Genomic DNA, 22450 nt, shown 5'->3' on the forward strand with positions numbered 1-22450 from the left:
ATAACTCGCAATTCGGACTTTATAACTTGCAATTCTGACTTTATAACTCGCATTTCTGACTTTTTTTACGCAATTCTGACTTTATAACTCGCATTTCTGACTTTATAACACAGTTCGGACTGTATATCAAAAAATTTGGACTTTATATCACGCAATTCGGACTTTATAACTCGCAATTCTGTCTTTATAACTCGCAATTCTGACTTTATATCATGCAATTCAGACTTTATATCATGCAATTCTGACTTTATATCTCGCAATTCAGACTTTATATCACGCAATTCAGACTTTATATCACGCCATCTGGAGTTTATATCACGCAATTCAGATTTTATATCAGGCAATTCAGACTTTATAACTCGCAATTCGGACTTTATAACGCAATTCGGACTTTATATTACGCAATTCAGACTTTATTTCACGCAATTCGGACTTTATATCATGCAATTCAGACTTTATATCACGCAATTCAGACTTTATATCACGCCATCTGGAGTTTATATCACGCAATTCAGATTTTATATCAGGCAATTCAGACTTTATAACTCGCAATTCGGACTTTATATTACGCAATTCAGACTTTATATCACGCAATTCGGACTTTATAACTCACATTTCTGACATTATAACGCAATTCTGACTTTATAACTTGCAATTCAGACTTTATAACTCGCATTTCTGACTTTATAACGCAATTCGGACTTTATATCTCGCAATTCGGACTTTGTCTCACAATTCAGACTTTATATCTCGCAATTCGGACTTTATATCAGGCAATTCTGACATTATAACTCGCAATTCTGTCTTTATAACTAGCAATTCTGACTTTGTATCTTGAGATTCTGACTTTATAACTCGTAACTGCGAGTTTAAATCTCGAAATTCTGAGAAAAATTTAAGAATTGTAAGATGCAAACTCATAATTGCAAGAAAAAAAGTCAGAATTGTGAGATAAAAAGTTGCAATTACATTTTTAATTTTTTTTTTTTATTTTGTGCTGGAAACAGGCTTCCATGTGTTATTATTCAGATATTTATGCTGAATTTAAGTGTTTTAAGTGTAGTTTTATATGAAAATATTTAAATGTAATTCTATATTAAAATATTTTTTTTATCCCATATTAAATTTGATCATTTATAAGTACACCATTTATAGGTTTGCACAGCTCTATATGTAGTTGAATATATATTAAATCCAACTTTATCTGTAAACATACAGTACACTCACGTAAAGCAATCTATACTATATAGCCAATCTGCAATTATAACGCATGAAGATACTAAGATGTTATAGACATTAACATCAGGATTTTCTGTAAAGCTGCTTTGAAACAATGTGAAAAGCACTTCACAAATACAATGACTTTTGAGTGTTTGAAGGCGCGTCCAATTGAAGATAGGGGGAGTACTCAGGAAACCTGTTTATGAAAATAATCATTATGTGGTGCTAGTTGCAAAGAAATTACTTCAGCTTTAACTAATTTGCTCTGTAAGATTCTCTTCAAACTTTGTTTCGTCATAACAGTAGTAGACTTGAAAGTAGCCATAGAGGAAGAGTTTGCAACTTGTGTATTTGAAAGCTTTTGGTTCAAGTATGTTCTGAGCCTAAATACCAAATCTCGCTGTGGGTTGACTGAATGTGAGAGCCGTGGAAGAACTGTTGGTCTTCATCTTTGTAATATAGTAAAATCATGAGTTAAAAGCATGATTTTACACACAGCATGAGGAACAGCCTATCCTGACAGGTCACATGTTAAGAAGGAAGAAATCAAGAGAGAAAACACTCGAAAAATACAAAGAAATACAACTGTGACAAATGTGTCTAGTGGTTAGTAGCAGTCAAGTGAATGGAGAGACTGAAGCGGTCACACTAGGCTTTAAGCATGACAGGATATGATGTCATGCTCTTCAATAGAAGCCTTGAAATTTCATTTTTGATTTGTCCAAGAAAGATTCAATTCAGTTCAATTCAAATGTTGACTTTGGATCTGGAGTGCATAATAAAAAATAGGAACCAATTCATTATTAACAAATAATAATACATTGAAAATGTTCAAATATATTAGACACTCAACTTTCACACAAATCATGGAGCTGTAAAGTTTGAAAATGCTCAAAGTTCAAAACATTTGCATTGAGCCGAGAGATCAAAATCTTTTCACTGTATGATTTCAAACCTGAACTTCGGTACCTAGTGAAAGAACGATCTTTGGAGCTTAAGCTCACGGCCGCACTCGTACAAATGGAGCGCTGTCTAGTGTGACCGCTCATGAGAGAGGAAGCTGCTAATGAAATGAGAGGAGAGATTTGAGGACAGTCAGTGAAGGTCACAGCGTCACCTGACTGCTATTAAACACTAGAGCTCCTAAAAGGTTTGAGCATTAGGACGCCGGTTATGATGGAGATGGAAGATTAATGATTTCTTGTTAAGAATTGAGGCATTGAGAAATTTAGTCAGAAATAATTTAGGGCCAAAACAACTGCAGGTGCCTTTTTTTATTCAATAAAAATTTTTATTGCCTTTTTTGTTCTATTTACAACAACATAAAAATCTTGGCCTTAATGGTACAAAGCAACACTACAAGGTATTTTCTAGCATAATAGCCATGGAAATTCAAGCTGTGGGACTTTTAGCCTTTACCCCTCAGACTATCACAGGACACATAATATAAAATGCTTTTGCATATAAACATTGAAAAAGTCCTGTCATTCATATATAAAGCCCTAACATATATCCAAAAATATAGGAAATTTTCTAACATGGTGCTATAAAGCTGCTATGATGCATATTTTTCTTTCCTACAAATAGCCCTCTATAATACCATTACTATCTCTTCCAAAATACAAGTAAAATTTGACAATTCATATACATTCCTGCTTTATATATTTTTTTAGATATATATTTTTATATATATATATTTAAAAGCCACAAGTAAATATTATTTTCTTTTCAACAACAAAAAATAAAAAGAAGCTTACAGTAAAACATAAAAAAAAAAAATGAATCAAGTGGAGTTTTTTTTTCTTTTCTTAAATGCATTTCTACTCGATCACATCCGCAGAGTGGCGCTGACATTACCGTCCACTCGGCAGTGCTCAACCGTAAGACTCACTTCAGTTTCATGGTCTGAGGTGTGATGTAGCTTTCACTTTTTCAACATGTCTGCTCTCGAAGAGCAGAGGAGATGAATGTTTCTGATGTATTCAGTGCAAAATAAAAGGCTTGTGCCACATAGAAACACTTTATCAAATGAGACAAATATCGACAGATGGAAATAATAATAACAATAAAATAAGTAAACAGCTGAAATAAAACAAAAAAGTGATTTGTGTGGTCCAGTACAAATGCACAGATTGGAAATCTGGAAGTTCTGTGCAAATGGGTTCTCAAAAGTAGATTTTCTTCAAAGCAGTAGTTCCATTATATAAAAACACGTAAAGCACAAAAAGGATATGAAAAACAAAACATTAAAAGAGAGGAAGCAATCTCAGTCTCTGATCTGCTGGATAACTGTGGTCATTGTGCCAGCTTAAGCAAACAAAACATCTCTATCGTTAACCACGCACACACACACACACACACGCAGTCTAACCTGCGCCAACTGAATTTATACGCAATGAGATGCATGTGAACGGGGAAATATCAGTTTACAGTTTGTGGAAATACTTGATTTTGTAATAATTATTTCATAGCACTGAGATGATTTTTACATCAAGGAAGCTTCATGTAAGGACTAATGTAATCTTTTATGATTAATGTAATCATTTTAAACATGCGGTGGGGTCTAAATCAAAATTATTTTAAAAAACAAAGATTATGGATTTTTGAGAACTTTAAATGAAGAAACGTTATGAAGCTTGAGATGTTCTTCTCTTCTTTCTCACTGCTCACAAACCAAATATTATGATAATATTTAAGGATTAGTTCACTTCAGAATTAACATTTCCTGATAATTTACTCCCTTGTCATCCAAGATGTTTGAAAAACTAATTTTCTCCTCCAACTTCAAAATTGTCTGAAATCTTTGTTTTACCTTTTTTTTGTAAAGGGCGTTTGACTTGGTCTTTGCATGTTCGCTTTGTTTGCTTGACCTTTCCAATGTGATTACGTAATGCGTGGCGCATCGCAGTGCAAGATGAGCATTTGTGGTTAAAAAGTATATCTTTTTTTTTTTTTTAGAAAATGACCAAACATTTCAGTAGATAAGACTCTTATTCCTCGTCTGGGATCATGTAGAGCTCTTTGAAGCTGCACTGAAACTGACATTTGACCTTCAAACCATTGAACCCCAGTGAAGTCCACTATATGGAGAAAAATCCTGGAATGTTTTCCTCAAAAACCTTCATTTCTTTTCCACTGAAGAAAGAAAGACATGAAAATCTTGGATGACATGGGGGTGAGCAAATTATCAGGAAATTTTAATTCTGAAGTGAACTAATCCTTTAATTGTCAACAATAAACACAAAATATTACTCTGAATACATAAATTGTGTGTTTTATTAAAAAAAAAAATATGGGGGACTTTTGGAGCTATACAGTACAAGTTAATGAAAAAAAAAGAATAATTCAAAAAAGCAACTAGCGACAAATCTTACGACTTTTTGGAGCTGGTTTTCAGCTGGTTAACACTATATCATACTCTTTCCATTGTCTGACAATAAAAAGAGCTTTATTGGACATTCTGCATTATATTGTATTAAAATCCAGACTGTGAGCACGGATTAGGAGAGAAAACAGATGGAAAGTGCCGACAATTGGCACATTATGTCATCAAGCCACATTTTGCTACTTTTTGAGCAAGCTTTAGCAACTTTACATTGAAAAGAGTTGGCAACACTGGACACAATTTTGATAACTGTCAATCAAATCTCACTATCAGCAGAGATTTCATTATTATTAGTACTTAAAGGATTAGTTTACTTTAAAATGAAAATTACCTCAAGATTTACTCACCCTCAAGCCATCCTAGCTGTATATGACCTTCTTCTTTCTGATGACCACAATCAGAGTTATATTAATAAATATCCTGATGCATCCAAAACCTAGGATGGCTTGAGGGTGAGTAAAGCTTGGGGTAATTTTCATTTTAAAGTGAACTAATTCTTTAAATAGATCTTAACCAATTAACTGATAGACAATAAAATGATCAAATTAAACAGGCTGTGCCCATATCATATTCAAATTATATATTACACTTGTTGATTCAGACATAGCGAAACAAATTCAGTAAAGGCCATCTTTCTTTTCTTTAAAGCTGAAGTGTGTAATTTCTGCACCGCTAACATCAGAATTACATAAAATAATGTCTGTTTTCAGACAGGTTTCTCCTTCTCCTTAATATTAGGTCATTGGTGAAGTCAGTGTTGGGATGTTCAAAGAAGATGATGTTTTGAAGGAGTTGAAGGAGTCTTTGGCTCTGTCAGTCTTTACACTTTAGGGGAATTTAATCTACGAATGGCTTACTAATAATTGTGACCGCATATATTTTAACATCAACAAAATGTCACACTTCAGCTTTAAGGTTTGCATAATGGCATTTTTCTGTTTGTTTTGAAAAGCCTATAACCTATTGATAGTGAACTCGGATTTTAACACGCATTATTGCTGTCGCTGCGATTTCAGCCGCATTACATGCAATTATAAACAATCGCTTTAGCTCATTTGGAAAGGACAAATTCATGATGAGATCTATCCAAATGTTTCAAGAGTCAAGCCAATTTACAGTTTGCATAACTAGAGAAAACTAGAAATGCAGAGTGTAATGGGGTGAACAAAGCCTATGTTCACATGAAAAGATCCATTATTTGTCATCAACATCATGCTGAAATCATAAGGTCATCAAAATAATGGAATGAAGTCAACCACTTCACCTGCGCAGGAAAGACCATGTATATATAAGTGTGTGTGTGTGTGTGTGTGTGCGGGTTCAGAACAAACACACCACATTAAAACAGCACAGAATGTCTTTTAACATGCTCAAACTGCACATGCTTCACAACAGATCAGGACCAACAGTGAGTTGCTACTGGTAATGAATGGAAGCACATGAACTAAACTAACCTCTGTCTGCGGTCACTACCCTTTGGTAAGGATGGACGCGCATTTCGTGCCTTCGAACTTTAGTTGTCACCGCACCTGCTTGGATTGCAATAACATCACCAGAAAACACATCAACATCAGATCAGTCAAACCTCACAGTCTCCACCAGGTTTCGTAAAATGTGTGTTGACAAATGCAAATCATTTAAATTATACAAGTTAAGGCACAAATAATACTTTTTTCCCCATATGTAAATCTCTCAACACGTGTTTGTACAAAATTCAAACGTGGTTTCATTTAGCATCAGTTTGGACACAGTATGATGGACATTACACTCGACTGGGAGCTTTACTAGTCACGTAATCTTGCGCTGGAGCGACAGTGTTTTTAAATATAATACTGATAAAGTCACTCTCTGAGATAAGGCACAGAGAGAACAACATTTAGGCACATCTGCTGGAGTACAAAAGAAACAGGAGAATAGAAATGTACGGCAACCAATTAAGTGATTAGTAAAGCAGAACAATCGATTTGTTTTCTCCTTCCATTCCACACCAAAGCATAGCAGTCAGCGGCACAGTCCAGGGGACATGTGTGTGAGCATGGAGGCATATGTGTGGCATTACGAGTACAGTCTCTGAGAATAGCCAGTGTAAACGAACAGGAGTGTGTCTGACTGACTGCTAGGCCAGATTCATGCTTGAGAACAAACATCACTCAAAACCAACAAGGCAGCTGTGAAACGAAAGCGTGTGAATGTTAACACTCAGATGGGATGAGGGGCTCAGTGAGGATCCCGGGAAATGCATTTAGCCTTTTGTGGGGAAAGCCACACCTAAAGAATAAAGGAAGGGAACGGGAAATTAGTGGCGGGACCGTCGGTCCTCGGGGAAAAGCAACACACACCGCAGTCAGACGGAGCACGTTCTAGGACAGTTCATGAGATGATGGCTCTGTGAGGGTCGATCTCAGTAAAATGAGGCCAAACACTACTGTTCAAAAGTTTGGGTCAAAAATACCATTAAAAACAGCAACGTTGCAAAATATTATTACTATTTAAGAGAACTGTTCTCTATCTGAGTATATTTTAAACTGTAATTTATTCCTGTGATGTGTATTTTCAGCATCATTACTCCAGTCTTCAGTGTCACATGACCCTTCAGAAATCATTCTGATATGCTGATTTACTGCTCAAGAAACATTTCTGATTATTATCAATGTTGAAAACATTTTGTGTGTGTGTGTGGAAACGGCAATACATATTTTTTTCCCAGGATTCTTTGATGAATACAGCATTTATTTGAAAAAGAAATCTTGTGTAACATTATAAATTATTTACTGTCACTTTTGATCCAATTTAATGCATTCTTGCAGCATAAAAGTATTTAATTATTTAATAATATTATTATATTATTTAGTTACTATTATTAATATTTAACAATAGTAATTTCTTTTTAAAAAACCCTTTTGAACAGTAGTGGATGTCTGCATCATATTTCAACCAAAAATCAGAAGAAAAATCTGACATTATATAAAAGTTAAGATATTTTGCATTGTGACAAAAGACAAATAAGCACATTTCCCCATACTGTCATTACTATAATGCTTTAGATTTTTTTTTTTTTATATAATCCTCAAAATTTTGATTCTCAATAGACAAAAATTATTGTAATACCGCAGTGCAAAAAATACTACAATGAATATAAATACTTTATAAATACAGCTGAAATGGTGTACTTACGCATGTGGTCTGAAACAGGCCTCACATTAATATTAGGAAAATGCTCTTGGTTGTCACAAAAATAATGTCATAATGCAAAAAAATCTTAATTTTCCTTAACACCAAACATATTTCTTATATTTTCTTTCAATTTTGTGGTAAACTATGACCCTGACATGTTATTAACAGGTTTAACAGAGTAGAAAGGTTTATAAGCTGTAAATGTCCTTGATGTGTGGTTAGATATTGTGACTTTAGATTTGAACCCAAAATGCTCCACCATACTGTCTTAAAACTGCCCAGTGAACAGCCTGGCTTCCAACAGATGCCCCTTTTCTCCTCACATTTAAGCAGCCCCCATCTGACCCCCACTGACCCCTCACCATCCTCATGTTGCCCCTCCTGATGCCCCTCACCCTGATGTGGCCCGCTCAGACTGAGGGATGGGGGTCATCCAGAAAGGCTTGTGCAGCAGTTTGGGGCTCAGTGCTTTGTCTCCCTCATCATTGTACACACAAAAAACTAAAACATCACATTACAGATAAAAAACAAAAGTACAAAACCCAAAGAAAACAACAAAAACCATGATTTAAAGAAACTGAAAAGAATGAAAGAGGCCGGGGAGTCCAGCCAGTCCGATAAGAGGGAGGTGGGGCAGGGGGTGTGTCTGCGGTGAGAGGGAGGGGCTTGTCGGAGGGGGCGGGGGAAAGAGGGGGCACTTTAAAAGGGAGGCCGACCGGTTGGCTCTCCACGCTGGACTGTGATGGGAATGTGACAGGTCTGAAAGCCCAGGTAGAGGGGCAGCTCTTCGGCCTTTGAGGACGCTGTATAGGTCACACAAAAAGAAAACAGGGTAAAAAACCTCCCCTCAAAACATCCTTCCATCTCTTATGGGGCGTTCACACATACAGCCATTATATCACCGGAGAGCAGCAGTGGCTCTGCGTTATTTCCACCTTAATGGTTCTGGTGGGCTGTTTTTAAAAAATTAATAAGTTGGCTTTATAATCTGACAAGGACTCTTGCACACTAAGAATATTCTGGAGGAGAAAGTTTTTAAATATGAATTTCAGCAGTGCATGATAAAAGATTAATGATTATCAATGACTGAATCAAACCCAGAATACCAATAATTTCTGAGATGGTTTCTAAAATGCCTGAAATATAAATTGTTTAACAAATTATTATTATTATTTTTTTTTCAAAATTAAATTGAACTACTAAAATAATTAAAACTAAATAAACTAAACCTTAATAAAACTATATAGACATATTTACTAACGAAAAAATAAAAATGACAAAACAAATAAATTACTAAAACTTTTTAAAAATTGATCAATTAAAATGAAATAAAATAAAAAGAATTCTAATATTAACCAAAAACTTTGGTCACACTTTAGTTTAGGGTCCAATTCTCACTGTTAACTAACTATTAACTATGACTTTTGCCTCAATAAACCCCTAATTACTGCTTATTAAAGGGTTAGTTCACCCAAAAATGAAAATTATCCCATAATTTACTCACCCTCAAGCCATCCTAGATGTACATGACTTTCTTCTTTCAGCCAAACACTATCGGAGTTATATTAAACAATAATCTGTCTCTTCCAAGCTTTATAATGGGAATGAATGGTACCTTAGATTTTGAACCCCAAAAAAGCGCATCCGTCCATCATAAACGAACTCCAAACAGCTCCAGAGGGTTGATAAAGGCCTTCTGAAGTGAAGCGATGGGATTTTGTAAGAAAAATATCCATATTTATAACTTTAAAGACTATAATCACTAGCTTCCGGTAGCATCCGTCCGCGTGTACATGAGACACTCGAGTCTCGGCGTATGACGTAGGATGTAGCCGCAGCATAAGCATAGGCGAGAGTAGTACTTTCCTCTGCGCTCGTCAATATGTCATGCGTCGGGTCAGAGGTCACTCTTCCGAACTAGACTCGCGTACGGAAGCCAGTGATTATAGTTTATAAAAGTATATAAATATGGATATTTTTCTTACAAAAACGCATCGCCTCGCTTCAGAAGGCCTTCATTAATAGTTAGTAAGGTTGTTGTTAAGTTTAGTATACAGGATTATGGTATGTAGAATATAGTCACGCAGAATAAGATATTATTATGTGCTTTAAAAGTAGTAATAAACAATGCTAATAAGAAAGTACTCAATAGTGAGAACTGGACCCTAAACTAAAGTGTTATTAAAACTATAATAGTGTATCAATGCTACATAATTCCCAAACCTCATTTGTGTTATTTCATAGTTTTGATGACTTACTATTTTAAAATGTGAAAAAATAATAGAAATAATAAAGTTGTAGATAGGTAACATTTATGTCTCTCTTTTCGCACTGCATCACTGCTCATTTGCATAAAGATGATTTTTTTTCCCTCAACTTTGCCGAATCACTGGATACGCCCACACTGGTTGCTGGAAATCACCAAATTCTCATTAAAATGACTGACTTCTGGCCGACTAGCTCCTGCAAAATCACTGTATATGTGAACGCCCACCCCAGAAACATCCACCCACAGACAGTGCAACGCTCTTACTGTCCTATAAGGACCGTGCTGTGAACCGTCCTCAATAAACATGCTTATTGGACAGTAGCTAAACCCTACTTCATCTGCTCTAATTGGACACGCTGCTCTTGGCATTGGGATGGGCTATTTGTCGCTGCTCAACTTAACACAGTGCCTTTGGGAGAAGCAAGTGTTAAACTGGCAGAATGCTGTTGGTAACATGATATTCATAATCGGCTTTTCTCAAGTGCTTTAATGAAGCCATACGGCTTGTGTGGAGTGGAGAGGACAGGGCTTTTCAGAGAGAGCGCTCTCATTATTCATATAAAGCCCGTAGAGCACTTAAAAGCCAATCATTTATGCAAACATTTCTTAAAAGGATTTCTTTTTTCTCTTTTTTAGTGACGAGGGAGGACTTTCTATGATGCTAAATGGATTAAGTGGAAAAGGCTTGATGTATTGTTGTTTTTATATGATTGCATATTACTTCCTTCTGTGACAGCAGAGGCTGCTGGTGCTGGTGGCCTTCATGGGGGAAACTAGAGGCTTTCGCTGGTGTAGGAGGGCAGGTTTGGGTGAGTTTGTGTTGGGGGCTATTTAAGAGGAAGTCATAGGGTAGGTACTTAAAATGTAAAAGCAATGGGTCTCATTCACTAAGCATGCGTATGCACAAATTTGTGCGAGAAATATGCGTACTAACGTTTTCACAAACACACATCATGATTCACCAAAAAACGTTCGTACTAAAATTGATTCTATATCTACAAAAAACTGTAGGAACATCTGAAACCACACGTACGCAAAAAGCACTTTCTCTGTGCGGCCTTATAATCGTGTTAAGTAGTTTTATTTCATCATAAAAATTATGCTTTTTTTTTATATTAACTTTTTTCTATAAATAATATAATTTAATTTCATCTTATATATTTAACCCTTAAATGCATACCTCGGGTCTTTAGTGACCCGGGATGTCATTCACTACCCTCCTCCTCGTTCATTTTTTAAAGTTAAGACATCAACCTTCTTGGTATTCCTCAATCAATTCATTCTAAAGAATATAACAAGAAAAAAATCATAAAATTATAAAAGAATACCTATTTTTGTATTCATTTTTTGTAAAAATTGTATAGGGTCGCAAACGACCCGAGGTGTGTATGAGTGTACATATATTTTTTCTGCACAACAATAATTGAATCTTAGATGACGGAATAAGTGCAATTCACCTTTATTCCACAAGGTGGCAATGTCTGATACACAATGCTGAAGTGACGACTCATTCAAGTACTGAACGCAATCAAATATGACTGTAACTGTTACTGGATTGATCTGGTGAAGCTGTTAGGGATCGAAATATTGATTTTGAAGATGTTGAAAATTATATAGTTTTGAGAATACATTTGAGATCGCGAATGGGCTCATATTCGTGAACTCAAACATAAAACTAGCCTATTATTTTCTGAATTTACTGGCAAATGAGCTCTGATGAGGACAGTGATGATGGCATAAAACATCTGCTCAAACGGAGCCCTTTCAAGCTTCAAAAGGTATCAAAATATGCTTTATTTTATTCTTCTGTAATTGTTACTCTAATATCAGTGGAGTTTTAAATTATCGTGACAGGTAGAGATCCTTCCGTGTTAGATATAGATCCGGGTCGATAAAGACCCGAATATGTAAGAATGATTGGCGAAACAGTTATGCATTTAAGGGTTAATCATACACAGGGAAAAAATAAGAAAAGCTGTGTTATAGCTTCAGCTGTGAGATTTCTCTGAATAACGCAGATTTACACATATGTACAGCTGGCTCATGAGAGGTCTGTAATCTGGGTCTGTATAAAAGGTGTTTATTGTTTTTGAGAATGACACTTGGCATTGCTCTAAAGCCCAAAGTATACTTTACTTCTTACGCGAGGGTCAGTGAACAGCGCGCAAGATGTGAATTTCATCAGCAGAAGTATACGCACATACTGTACACACGCCGGCGGTTAAATTTTTTTTGCAGTAATAAGATTATCCACAAGGTGGCAATCGTCCCCTGTGGGAGTCGATTCACAAGGTAGTTCAAAAACATGCATAAACAGAACAGACGGGAACGCATGCAAGCTACAGCGACGATGGACATATATAGATGAGAGATTGTGTGAAGAGGTTCAAGTACCTTCATTTGTACAACTCTAGCATGAAAGAAAACAAATCAAGTCAAGTCAAGTATACTTTTCACGGCTGTGTGTTCGACTGTTCGCGTACGCTCGCATACACATAAAAAACGGAGAATACTTTGGGCTTAAGGATCTGGCAAGAGCGGCATATGTTTGACGAGAGTATCGAAAGGCTTATCTCCTTATATGGAGACGTTTGGGCGTGTTTTATGCAAATGACTAATCTTGTACACATGGCCGCTCATTTACAATACTCAAAATTCTCTTACATTAGAAAATTAACATTAAAAGGTTAGTTCACCCAAAAATGAAAACAAAGCTTTACGAATCTTTTGTTTCGAATCAGTGGTTCGGATCGCATGTCAAACTGCCAAACTGCTAAAATCACATGACTTTGGCGCTCCGAACCACTGATTCAGAACAAAAGATTCATAAAGCTTCGAAGCTTCATGAAGCAGTGTTTTGAAATCGGCCATCACTAGATATTTTTGAAAAGTCATTATTTTATTTTTTTGCTGCACACACAAAAAAAATATTCTCGTTGCTTTATATTATTAAGGTTGAACCACTGTAGTCACATGAACTGTTTTAAATACGATTTTAGTACCTTTCTTGGCAGTGAAAGTGTAAATTAACTTGCTGGCATTAGAGGCCTCACTGAGCCATTGGATTTTTTTTTAAAAATATCCTAATTTGTGTTCTGAAGATGAATGAAGGTCTTAAGGGTGTAGAATGACATGACGGTGAGTAATTAATTACATAATTTGTTTTGGGTGAATTAACCCTTTAAGAACAAATTAATGTGTGTATGGATGCAGAGATTTTTCATGATAAGTTCTCCTGTGCGTACAAACACAAAATAATCCACGCAATTACTGTGAATGAAACCCAATATCATAAAATGGATAGTTCAGACCTAAGAAGTCATACGTTTTTAGCTAAGTTGCTCGCCAACTGTAAACAACCAAACTTGCCTCAAATTGTGCAAGTTAAGTTTTAAGTTTGGTATTTTCACATGTTTACCCCATTTTTCTCTATGGTACATGAAAATAAGGTAAAGCAAATATATTTACTGTGGAATATATCGTCATACCGCACATCCCTAGCATACGGCCACAGAAGGCATGGGAGTCCACGGTCCATGCTAAAGAGCTCTGGTTGTGGTCAGACATTGGCAAGTGTAGCTATGCTTACCTAACACGCCGCTGGAGTCGATGGGATACTCCAGAATGGAGGTGGCGGGTGCCAGTGTGTAGGGGTACTCGTAGGGCGTCGCGTAAATCAGGCCCGACTCCGGACCGGGCTGCACTAGGGTGGCGGCTGCCGGGTGGGTCGAGCCGTTGGGCATGACGGTCTGGATCTGGCGGATGAGGGGCATGATGGTGGGCCCGGCGGGTGTGGGCGTGCGCAAGGCTGTGGGCGGCAGGACAGGTGCTGGGCCGGTGATGATCCGTGGCGCCTGGGCGCTCGCTGCAAGAGAGAATGCAAGGGCAGCTGCGGTGAGCAGAAAAATGCGAGGGCGGGGGTGGATGAAGACGGGTGGGGTCGGGACAAAAAAGACAAAAACAGTTAGTACCATGCACAGGCAAACACTGGACACAGAGCATGACAGCGATGCTAAAGGCGTTTAGCTATTCATTAGTAAACAAGGCAGAGCATTCGAACATACGCCTTAACAATATCGCAGTCCTGCAGTTCTACAGCGCTTCAGTACTATTTACCAAAGCAGCAAAGCGAGGAGGAGGATGTCACAACATCCAGTAAATTAAGAAAACATTGTTTTCACAGATAGCAGTGTGTGTTCTCTATTCTTTCAGTTCATTAGCTGCTATTTGGATGTATGCGCTAATTCTGGATCACAATACTGAGACATTTGTCAGAGCATTTATCAGGGAATCAGGGTCACTTGGATTATTGAGAGCTGCGCTTACAAAGGCCTCAAACAACACTGCTTCTGTTTGCTTGCAGAGGAAGTGGCGGCTTACGTGATTTGATATTGGCATCTCTGTAGGTGCCGTTAAGAATGGCCAGTTCCATCAGTTGCATCTTCTTCAGACTGTCCTCCCCTTCGGCCTGTCGGTATAAAGAAACGCAAAGGGGTCAAAACACTGTCGATACTGTTTGCTACTGCAACTATTCACACTGCAGCTGGAAATCTAACAAAATCTCTGGTACAAAGTCTCACACATAAGTTTATTTCCTGCTTGGGCAGCGCATTTCAAGCACGGGTTCCTGTTGTACATATTTAATATGTGTTCTTCCTCTGCTGCGGCGGTAATAAACCTCAGTACTCCAGGGAGTGATAGAGTTTCCTTCAAAGGTATGTGCCATTATAAGAGATGTATTCAGGTAGCTAGCTAGAAACATTTCCACAGTTTAAATAAGTTTAGGTAGATAGCTATAAACTAAGTTTAATCAACTAATCAACGAAAACGGCCTGCAATAATTCCCGATATAAGCACTAAGGATGCTTACTTGTTGTTACATTATGAAATGCGTTTAGACACATTTTTGGAATGTAAATGTGAAATCAAGCTTGCGTAGCTAGAAGCGTTCGCATTTACAAACAATGCATAGCTTATGTTACAGCCTGAACTAATTAAAAATAGTCATTTGAATTTCTTTTTTAGCAAGCTTTTTAGATTTTTAACTCTTTAACTCTTTCCCTGCCATTGACAGATGTTTCCATCATTTATGACACAATGCTGAATTTTCCAGCAATCCCTGTTTTAACTGTTATATGGTAGTGACAGAAGCATTGCTTATGCATTTGTAAGCTAACACGATCATTAAACATTCAACAGCATATAAATCAAAACTGCCTAACGCTACAGAATGAAGTGTGAAACCCACAAATAGGTAATGACTGTGAAGCTTTGGGGGTGTTGATGGATGCGATCTACTCCATCTATGTTTTAAACATTGTTCCGAATCCGATTCAGATAGTCTTTGACAAAACACGATTTTCTCAGCTTTTTGCTTTTTTTTCGAATCTCACCCAAATTTAAAGTTGACGATTGTCTTTTTTCCCCTGTATATCCAAGTGAAACGGCTTCTCGAACAAGAAAAAATGTAGGGCGGCACTTGATTTTGTCCATTGAGAACTGATTGGATAGTTGTTGTTTGATATAATGTAGTTTCATTGTCCCGCCCTCTCACCGGTGGACACAGCATCACATTACATTAGTTAACTACATTAGTTAACACAAACTAACAATAAAAATATAGCTAAAGCATTTATTAGTTATACTTATTGTTAATTTCATTACACAAAGTGACCTATTATGCCCCTTTTACAATATGTAATCGAAGTCTCTGGTGTCCCTGGAATGTGAGCTTAGAAATAAATGTGTTCACAGGAAAAAAAAAGTTTTTTTTTTTACCTAGACATTTTAAAATAACACATTTTAGAGCTGCCATGATATGTGAAACTGTGATATTTTTGCTTAAGGTTATCAAACCATCAAAATCTCATTTGGGTGTGAGGAAAAACATTCTGCTTTTGTTTATGTCCTGTTAAATGCAAATGAGCTGCTGCTCCCGGCCCCTTTTCCAGAAGAGGGCGGAGCTTTAACAGCTCAACAACAACAAAGCTGGAGAATCTCACGCAGCCAAAATGAGGATTGTCAGTAACGGTGTTCAGCCTTACATTGTTCAAACTGGAGTCGACACTGATGGAGAGACTCAGGAAGAAGTTACAACTTTTAGAATGAAACTGGACGTTTCTGAATGGTTAGTGGATAAATTGATGTAGTTGCTGTGGAGTTGATTCAACTCATCCACTAGCATGTGTCGTCATGTTCATCTTTTGTGTTGAATTGACTCTCGTTTGTGAAGCAGTCCGGCGTAAAATGACGGCATGACAACAACACTCTACTACAACAACTCTTCCTCTTCTCTAAAGCAGCCCAACATGGCCTCGCCCCCTTTGTTGTGTGTTCTCAGGGGCGGGGTTTATGTAAATTTTAGGTTTAGTGATGTCACTAAACCAGGAAGAAGCTTGTTGTAGTCCCTACCAGCCGTTTGTTGTAGTCCTTAAACAGAGAATTCTTTAAAAAAAAAAAAAAAAAATCTCCCTTTGCATTGAACTTTGAGCATTGTAACTTTGTTGTTTATGCTCAAACAGCAACATTACACACTAACTAAAGTTAAAAAAGTGAAATCATAATCAACCACCCCTTTAAAATCAAAAGATGTATCTGTTCATATCATTTAATGGACATACCTAGCTGTATTTTTTATTAACTAACGTAACAAAGATGAATTAATACTGTAACAAATGTATTGCTTATTTTAGTTAATGAGACCTTATTGTAAAGTGTTACCAAAATAAGAAGTTAGATTTTTTTGGAAATGACTAGAAAAAATTTCCTTATGGTCTGTTTATTTATTTTTTTACCTTGTTCAATTGTACTATGAAACAACACCAGAAGAAAATGGCAATGCTTTTTTGTTCCTCCTCACATCAGTGCTGCCCAGCATTCACTCCCTCAGTCTGAGTTTGAGCCGTGTGGAGATGAGCTACGGTAAGAGAGATGTATTTACTGCCCTGCAGCGCTGCTCCTCTCTGTTCCCGGTCCCCTGCGCCCTCCCGTCACCACTGAAACACTGCCCGCTCCCTGTGTATCTAAATATCAATACTTTATTAAGTCAAGAGCCCGCTGATGAATAGAGCAGGACAGAGCTGTTATAAATCACTCTCTGTCTTTATTTAATCAGCCTAATGTGCTCTGTCCTTGAGAGGCAGGCCTCTGAGAGCACATTCACTTACGAGAGCCTGAGAACGAGGTGAGAAAGTTGGGGGGAAAACTCTTTTCAGAGATGGCCTACATAGCAGAATTTATGAAAGTTATGTTATGAAGTTATGAAATATATATGTTATTTCATACTGTGTTGTTGTTTTGATCTACACTACAACGTCCTGGTGAGTAGACAAGCTTTATTAGCGATGACAGATGATGGGACCGCAGGAGGCTCTTGTTTTGAAAGCTTCAGGAGGGTGAAGTGAACTTGGTCTTATGGATAAAACAGAGTATTCAATGGCTACGTATGGAGTGGAATATTAGCACACTGCTTACTGCATTCTGCATGACAGCTGAATAATTCAGAAAGGTTTTATTCAGTTTTGTTTTAAAACTATTCATCAAAACTATTGAGTCAAATAAATTTTTTACTGGCAAATGCAGTATTCCAATAGCCCATGCATACTGAACATCTGTGTACTGCACACAGTATACATACTGCATACTGCAGAAATAGTCAGAGTAGTATGGCTGAATCCCAAATGGCACCCTAAACCCTCACGGTCTTCCTCTGAATCCGCACTTTTGTGACGTAATGCCATTTTGACTGCCGGGTAAAGTCCTCTGCGTAGCTTGGAGACTTGTGGGCATCGATGGCGCATAGCAGCCGCAAAAGGGGCATTCGCGAGCACCCTTCTCAAACCTAAAATGATGAATGGGACACCCTATGGTCTTGTGGACTTAACGGACACGCGCACGCAGCAGCCATTTCAGGTCCACAAGATCGAAAGTGCATAGAAGTGTGCCATTTGGGATTCAGTCTATGATAGCCTGCTTTTCTGAACAGAGTGTACATTCGGAATAGCATACTATCATACTGCTCATAATATTTTATTGTATACTGTGCAAAGTACAGTATATAAACTAATGTTCAAAAGTTTGGGGTCGGTAAGATTTTTAAAAAAATCTCTTCTGCTCATCAAGGCTGCATGTATTTGATCAAAATTACAGTATAAACTGTAATATCGTGAAATATTGCAATTTAATATAACCATTTCCTATATTAATATGTTTAATTTCTTTAGTTTATTTTAATTTTTGGTGCTTAAGAGACATTTCTTATTATTACTGTTAAAAAGCAGTACTGAGTAAGTTACTCTAATTACTCGACTAATTACATCTTCAAGAGTGTAATTCAATTATTGTACTAATTACTCTCTAAAAAGTATTGCATTACTTATTACTAATTACTTTCTGAATCCCATATCAACCTCGACCAGCTGAATAATAAAACAATAGACATGAAACTGCTCTTTTCAAATAAATATAAAATTGCATAAACTATTCTTGAATTGACCAAAGTATTTAAATTGAGAAGGTTACATTAAAAACACATTTTTACATGCATTTGATGTAAAATCTTCTATAGAATTGTTCCATACATTTTTAATGCAATTACATCATAAGTAACTGAAATTAAATTACAGAAAATAAACCCTTTTTTATAGGGAAAAGTAATTAAATTACAGTAATTAATTACTTAGTGATGAGTTACACTGTTAAAAACAGTCGTGCTGCTTAATATTTTTGTGGAAACCAAAATGCTAAAAAAATATTTTCATGATTTGTCATAATTCTTTTTCTTTTGTCAAATCAACTTGGATAATTAATGTGGTTCAGATAACATAATATTTTGAGTTTCTGTTGATTAAATCAATCGACTTCATTGTATTAACTCAATGAACTCAAAATTAAGGCAGCAGGTAACTTTTTTTTTTTAAGTTACACACTTTTTTACAGTGCATGATACACTTTATTAAGGCTTCTTTGAATGTTCAAAAGAATATTTATTTGTAACAAATGTCTTTACTGTCAATTTTGATCCTTTGTTAAAAAACATTTTTTTTTTTTTGCAAAAAAAACCCCGCAAACATTTGAACGATACTAGCCAAAATGTGCAGTATTAAACCTGAACACATTTCAAAGAGTACTGTATCCCACAATGCAATGCACTCGACTTCCTGACCTTCCGTTTCTAATGTGATGAATGAACCACACAGTATAAATGTGATTTTTAACATCTTTTTGTTAACTCATTTGAGTGGAATGACAAAATTTAAGATGCTTTTTCACATATTTACGAGACAATGACAGATGACGGCTGTAGCATAATTATAGTATAATTAGCATAAATGTAGCATAATTACATTTTAAAACATTATTATTATTTAACAGGGACAATGCAGAATAACAATTTCAAGCAGCCGATGCTCTATAGGTAATTTGCAGACCCAGTCCCTGGTTCTATATTTTATTTTGCATCAAATCATGTTTGTAGAAAACAGCATGCAGTACACAGTGTATACTGTACAGTGTGCAGGAGGGCTACACATTCCCAACACAAGCGGTGTTCCCGGCCTGCAGTATCAGGTGTGTGCCAGTGAGAGGTGCTGTGATGTCATCAAAGCATTCTGTGAAGGTTGAGGCTGGGATCCGTAGGGATGCTAACTTTCCCAGACAGTCATTTAAAAACCAGTTTGTATCATTACCCACACAACCTAGTCCTGTTCAGCACCACATATACAATGAGCACCATTTACTGTGAATCTTTCAGTGTGTCATGCTTTGGCTAGCCTATCAAAAACAGTTTTACGTCTTTGCATATTGATGACATTACTCTGTTTTTCACACTTGCCAATAATGTATTAAAGCACATCTGACAATCTGTCTTTTTCTGCTCTGAGCCACAATCTTTTCTGTGACACTCCATGTTTTTCCAGGCCTCTTCCTCTCCACTGTCCTTCTTTCATCCACATGTGTCTGCCGTCATCTCTCGCTCTCCTTCTGTGACGGCGTTGCCGTGGGCCTTTCCTGCTCCCGTCGTGCACCGAGCTGCTCACTGACAGAACAAAGGGCCTCTCTCTGCACCAGAGCTGCCGTGTTAATGCGCGAGTATCTGCGTGCGAGCGCTCGAAGCCAGCGCCAGCGGTCTTGATTTCAGTTTAATATATAGAGCACTCGGGGGTGGTTAAATCAAATTCTCACTATTTGGCCATCGGGATCTGACTAATTTTGCTTTGTTTTTTTTCAGCCTGATGCCTACTGTGCATTTCGATTTCTCCTATCCTCCTCTTATACTGTCTCTGTTGCCTAAAACTGTTATTTTAGTCGGACATCTGAATGAACGGATCTTCAGCATGTTCTTCGCATGTTCCTGTACGATATCCTGTGAAGTCTTGCTGCTATTCCACATCTTTCAGTCGCTGTCTTCTGAAGCCGTATGTAGCTGGTAAAACATAAAACCTTTGTTTTGGAACAGTGATTGGATGCTGAGGTACTTGTTATCAAATCTTGTCATATGCATTTGACTACTTCCAAATGTGGTTTGAGTGATCCAATTAAAAACTGTTACTTTTACATTACCGTTCAAAAGTTGGGGTTGGTAAGATTTTAAAATGTTTTTAAAAGAAGTCTCTTCTTCTCACCATAATTTATTTGACCAAAAATACAGTAAAACAGTAATATTGTGAAATATTATGACTATTTAAAATAACTTTGTTCAATTTGAATATGTTTTAAAATAATTAATTATTTTTTTAAAGCAATTAAAGTATTTTTGATTACTTTAGTAAGTATTTTACTAAAGTAATTTATTCCTGCAGTGGCAAAGTTGAATTTTCAGCAGCCAGTCAACATGATCCTTCAGAAATAATCATACATATTTCTTATTATTATCAATGTTAGAAACAGTGTGCTGCTTCAAATTTTGGAGTAAACCCATTCTTTAAAGGATTAGTTCACTTTCAATAAAATTTTCCTGATAATTTACTCACCCCCATGTCATCCAAGATGTCCATTTCTTTCTTTCTTCAGTCAAAAATAAATTAAGGTTTTTGATGAAAACATTCCAGGATTTTTCTCCATATAGTGGACTTCAATGGCCTCCAAACGGTTGAAGGTCCAAATTACAGTTTCAGTGCAGCTTCAAAGGGCTTTAAATGATACCAGACGAAGAATAAGAGTCTTATCTAGTGAATTTTCGAGAAAAAAAAAGTAAATGTATATGCTTTATATAAACAAATGATTGCCTTCCAAGCTCTTTTTTACATGGACATCTTGGATGACATGGGGGTGAGTAAATTATCAGGAAAATTTTATTTGAAACTAATCCTTTAATGAGAAGAAAGCATTTAATATAATATTTAAACTTTATAAATGTGTTTACAGTCACTTTCGATCAATTTAGAGTACATGACAGTGATGAACTAAAAATTATGATCTACTTTCTTTTTACAAAAATTGTGTACTTTCCTTTGTGTTTTTTTGTGTACAGATGACGACGTTGTCAAAAATGATCCCCGTTCACATATGGATTCACGAAAATGACTAAAAACTTTGTATTATTCATGCCAGGCCAGTAGATGGCGATGTCACTTTGTAAAGGAACACTATGTGCCTACACATCATACGCATGTCCATGACGTTTTCACAAACTCGTGTTTTTGTAGTTTACACAGAGACGATAACAGTATCGTTTTCAAAACTTGCACTTTGAAACCTATTTTCAAAAGCTTGCATTTTCAGGTCCCCAAATGCCATTGTCGTGTAAATGAACAACTAAAATACATAACATTTTTTACATTTTTAGTTGAAAACGGTGTTGTTAATACATCCTTGCTGAATAAGGCCCCATCCACATGAAGACAGATCTTTCCCTATCCGATCTTTTTTTCCCTCGTCTCAAGAAATATCTGCGTACACACGAAACCGGCTCAAAACGATGTAGTATACATGCCAGAGCAGTATGTGGCGTCTGGACGAAACGCCTATACGATACAGAATGTTTGCGTACACACCTAAACGTGTCTCCGTGTGGACGGGGCCTAAGTGTATTAATAACATACTGACCCCAAACTTTTGAACGGTACTGTATATTTAGCGCTGACCATTGTAATCGCATGACCCAAGATATTAATACAAATGATAAAAAGTGCCTAAAAGCAGAGATTTTACAGAGAAGTGCTATGATACAAACTCCAGGATCCAGGCAGAGAGACAGGTCAGGCAATGTAAAATGCTTTTAAAGTCCGCTTGCATAAAGAGGAATCACTCTGGAGCTATTCAGACTGGGATCACGATGACCTTTACAACACAATGCCTGCCAGCCTACAACTTTCCATCATGGCATGTCAGGTCTGCACCTTCATCTCTCTCTCTCAAGCTCCAAACCTGCCCTGCTTTCTACAGTCTCCATAGGCAGCTGC

General features: G+C 36.8%; 1 protein-coding gene across 3 annotated transcripts in view; it reads right to left on the reverse strand.

The window, feature by feature from the left end:
- Window positions 1–4502: 4502 nt before the first annotated feature.
- LOC137020781 (protein quaking-B-like) overlaps window positions 4503–22450 on the reverse strand; it is a 127827-nt gene continuing 109879 nt past the window's right edge. Inside the window, exons 5-8 of one of the 3 annotated variants that reach the window (XM_067386801.1) lie at window positions 14430–14517; window positions 13639–13938; window positions 9396–9473; window positions 8465–8583 (exon numbers count right to left, since the gene is read on the reverse strand). In XM_067386801.1, coding sequence (XP_067242902.1) covers window positions 9397–9473; window positions 13639–13938; window positions 14430–14517 — 465 coding nt within the window. In that variant the 3' untranslated portion in view covers window positions 8465–8583; window position 9396. Of the gene's footprint in view, window positions 8584–9395; window positions 9474–13638; window positions 13939–14429; window positions 14518–22450 lie in introns of all 3 variants that reach the window. The other 2 variants (XM_067386799.1, XM_067386798.1) reach the window with 2 other exon arrangements.

The sequence above is a fragment of the Chanodichthys erythropterus genome, chromosome 5 (genome assembly GCF_024489055.1).
Source record: "Chanodichthys erythropterus isolate Z2021 chromosome 5, ASM2448905v1, whole genome shotgun sequence".
Lineage (NCBI taxonomy): Eukaryota > Metazoa > Chordata > Actinopteri > Cypriniformes > Xenocyprididae > Chanodichthys > Chanodichthys erythropterus.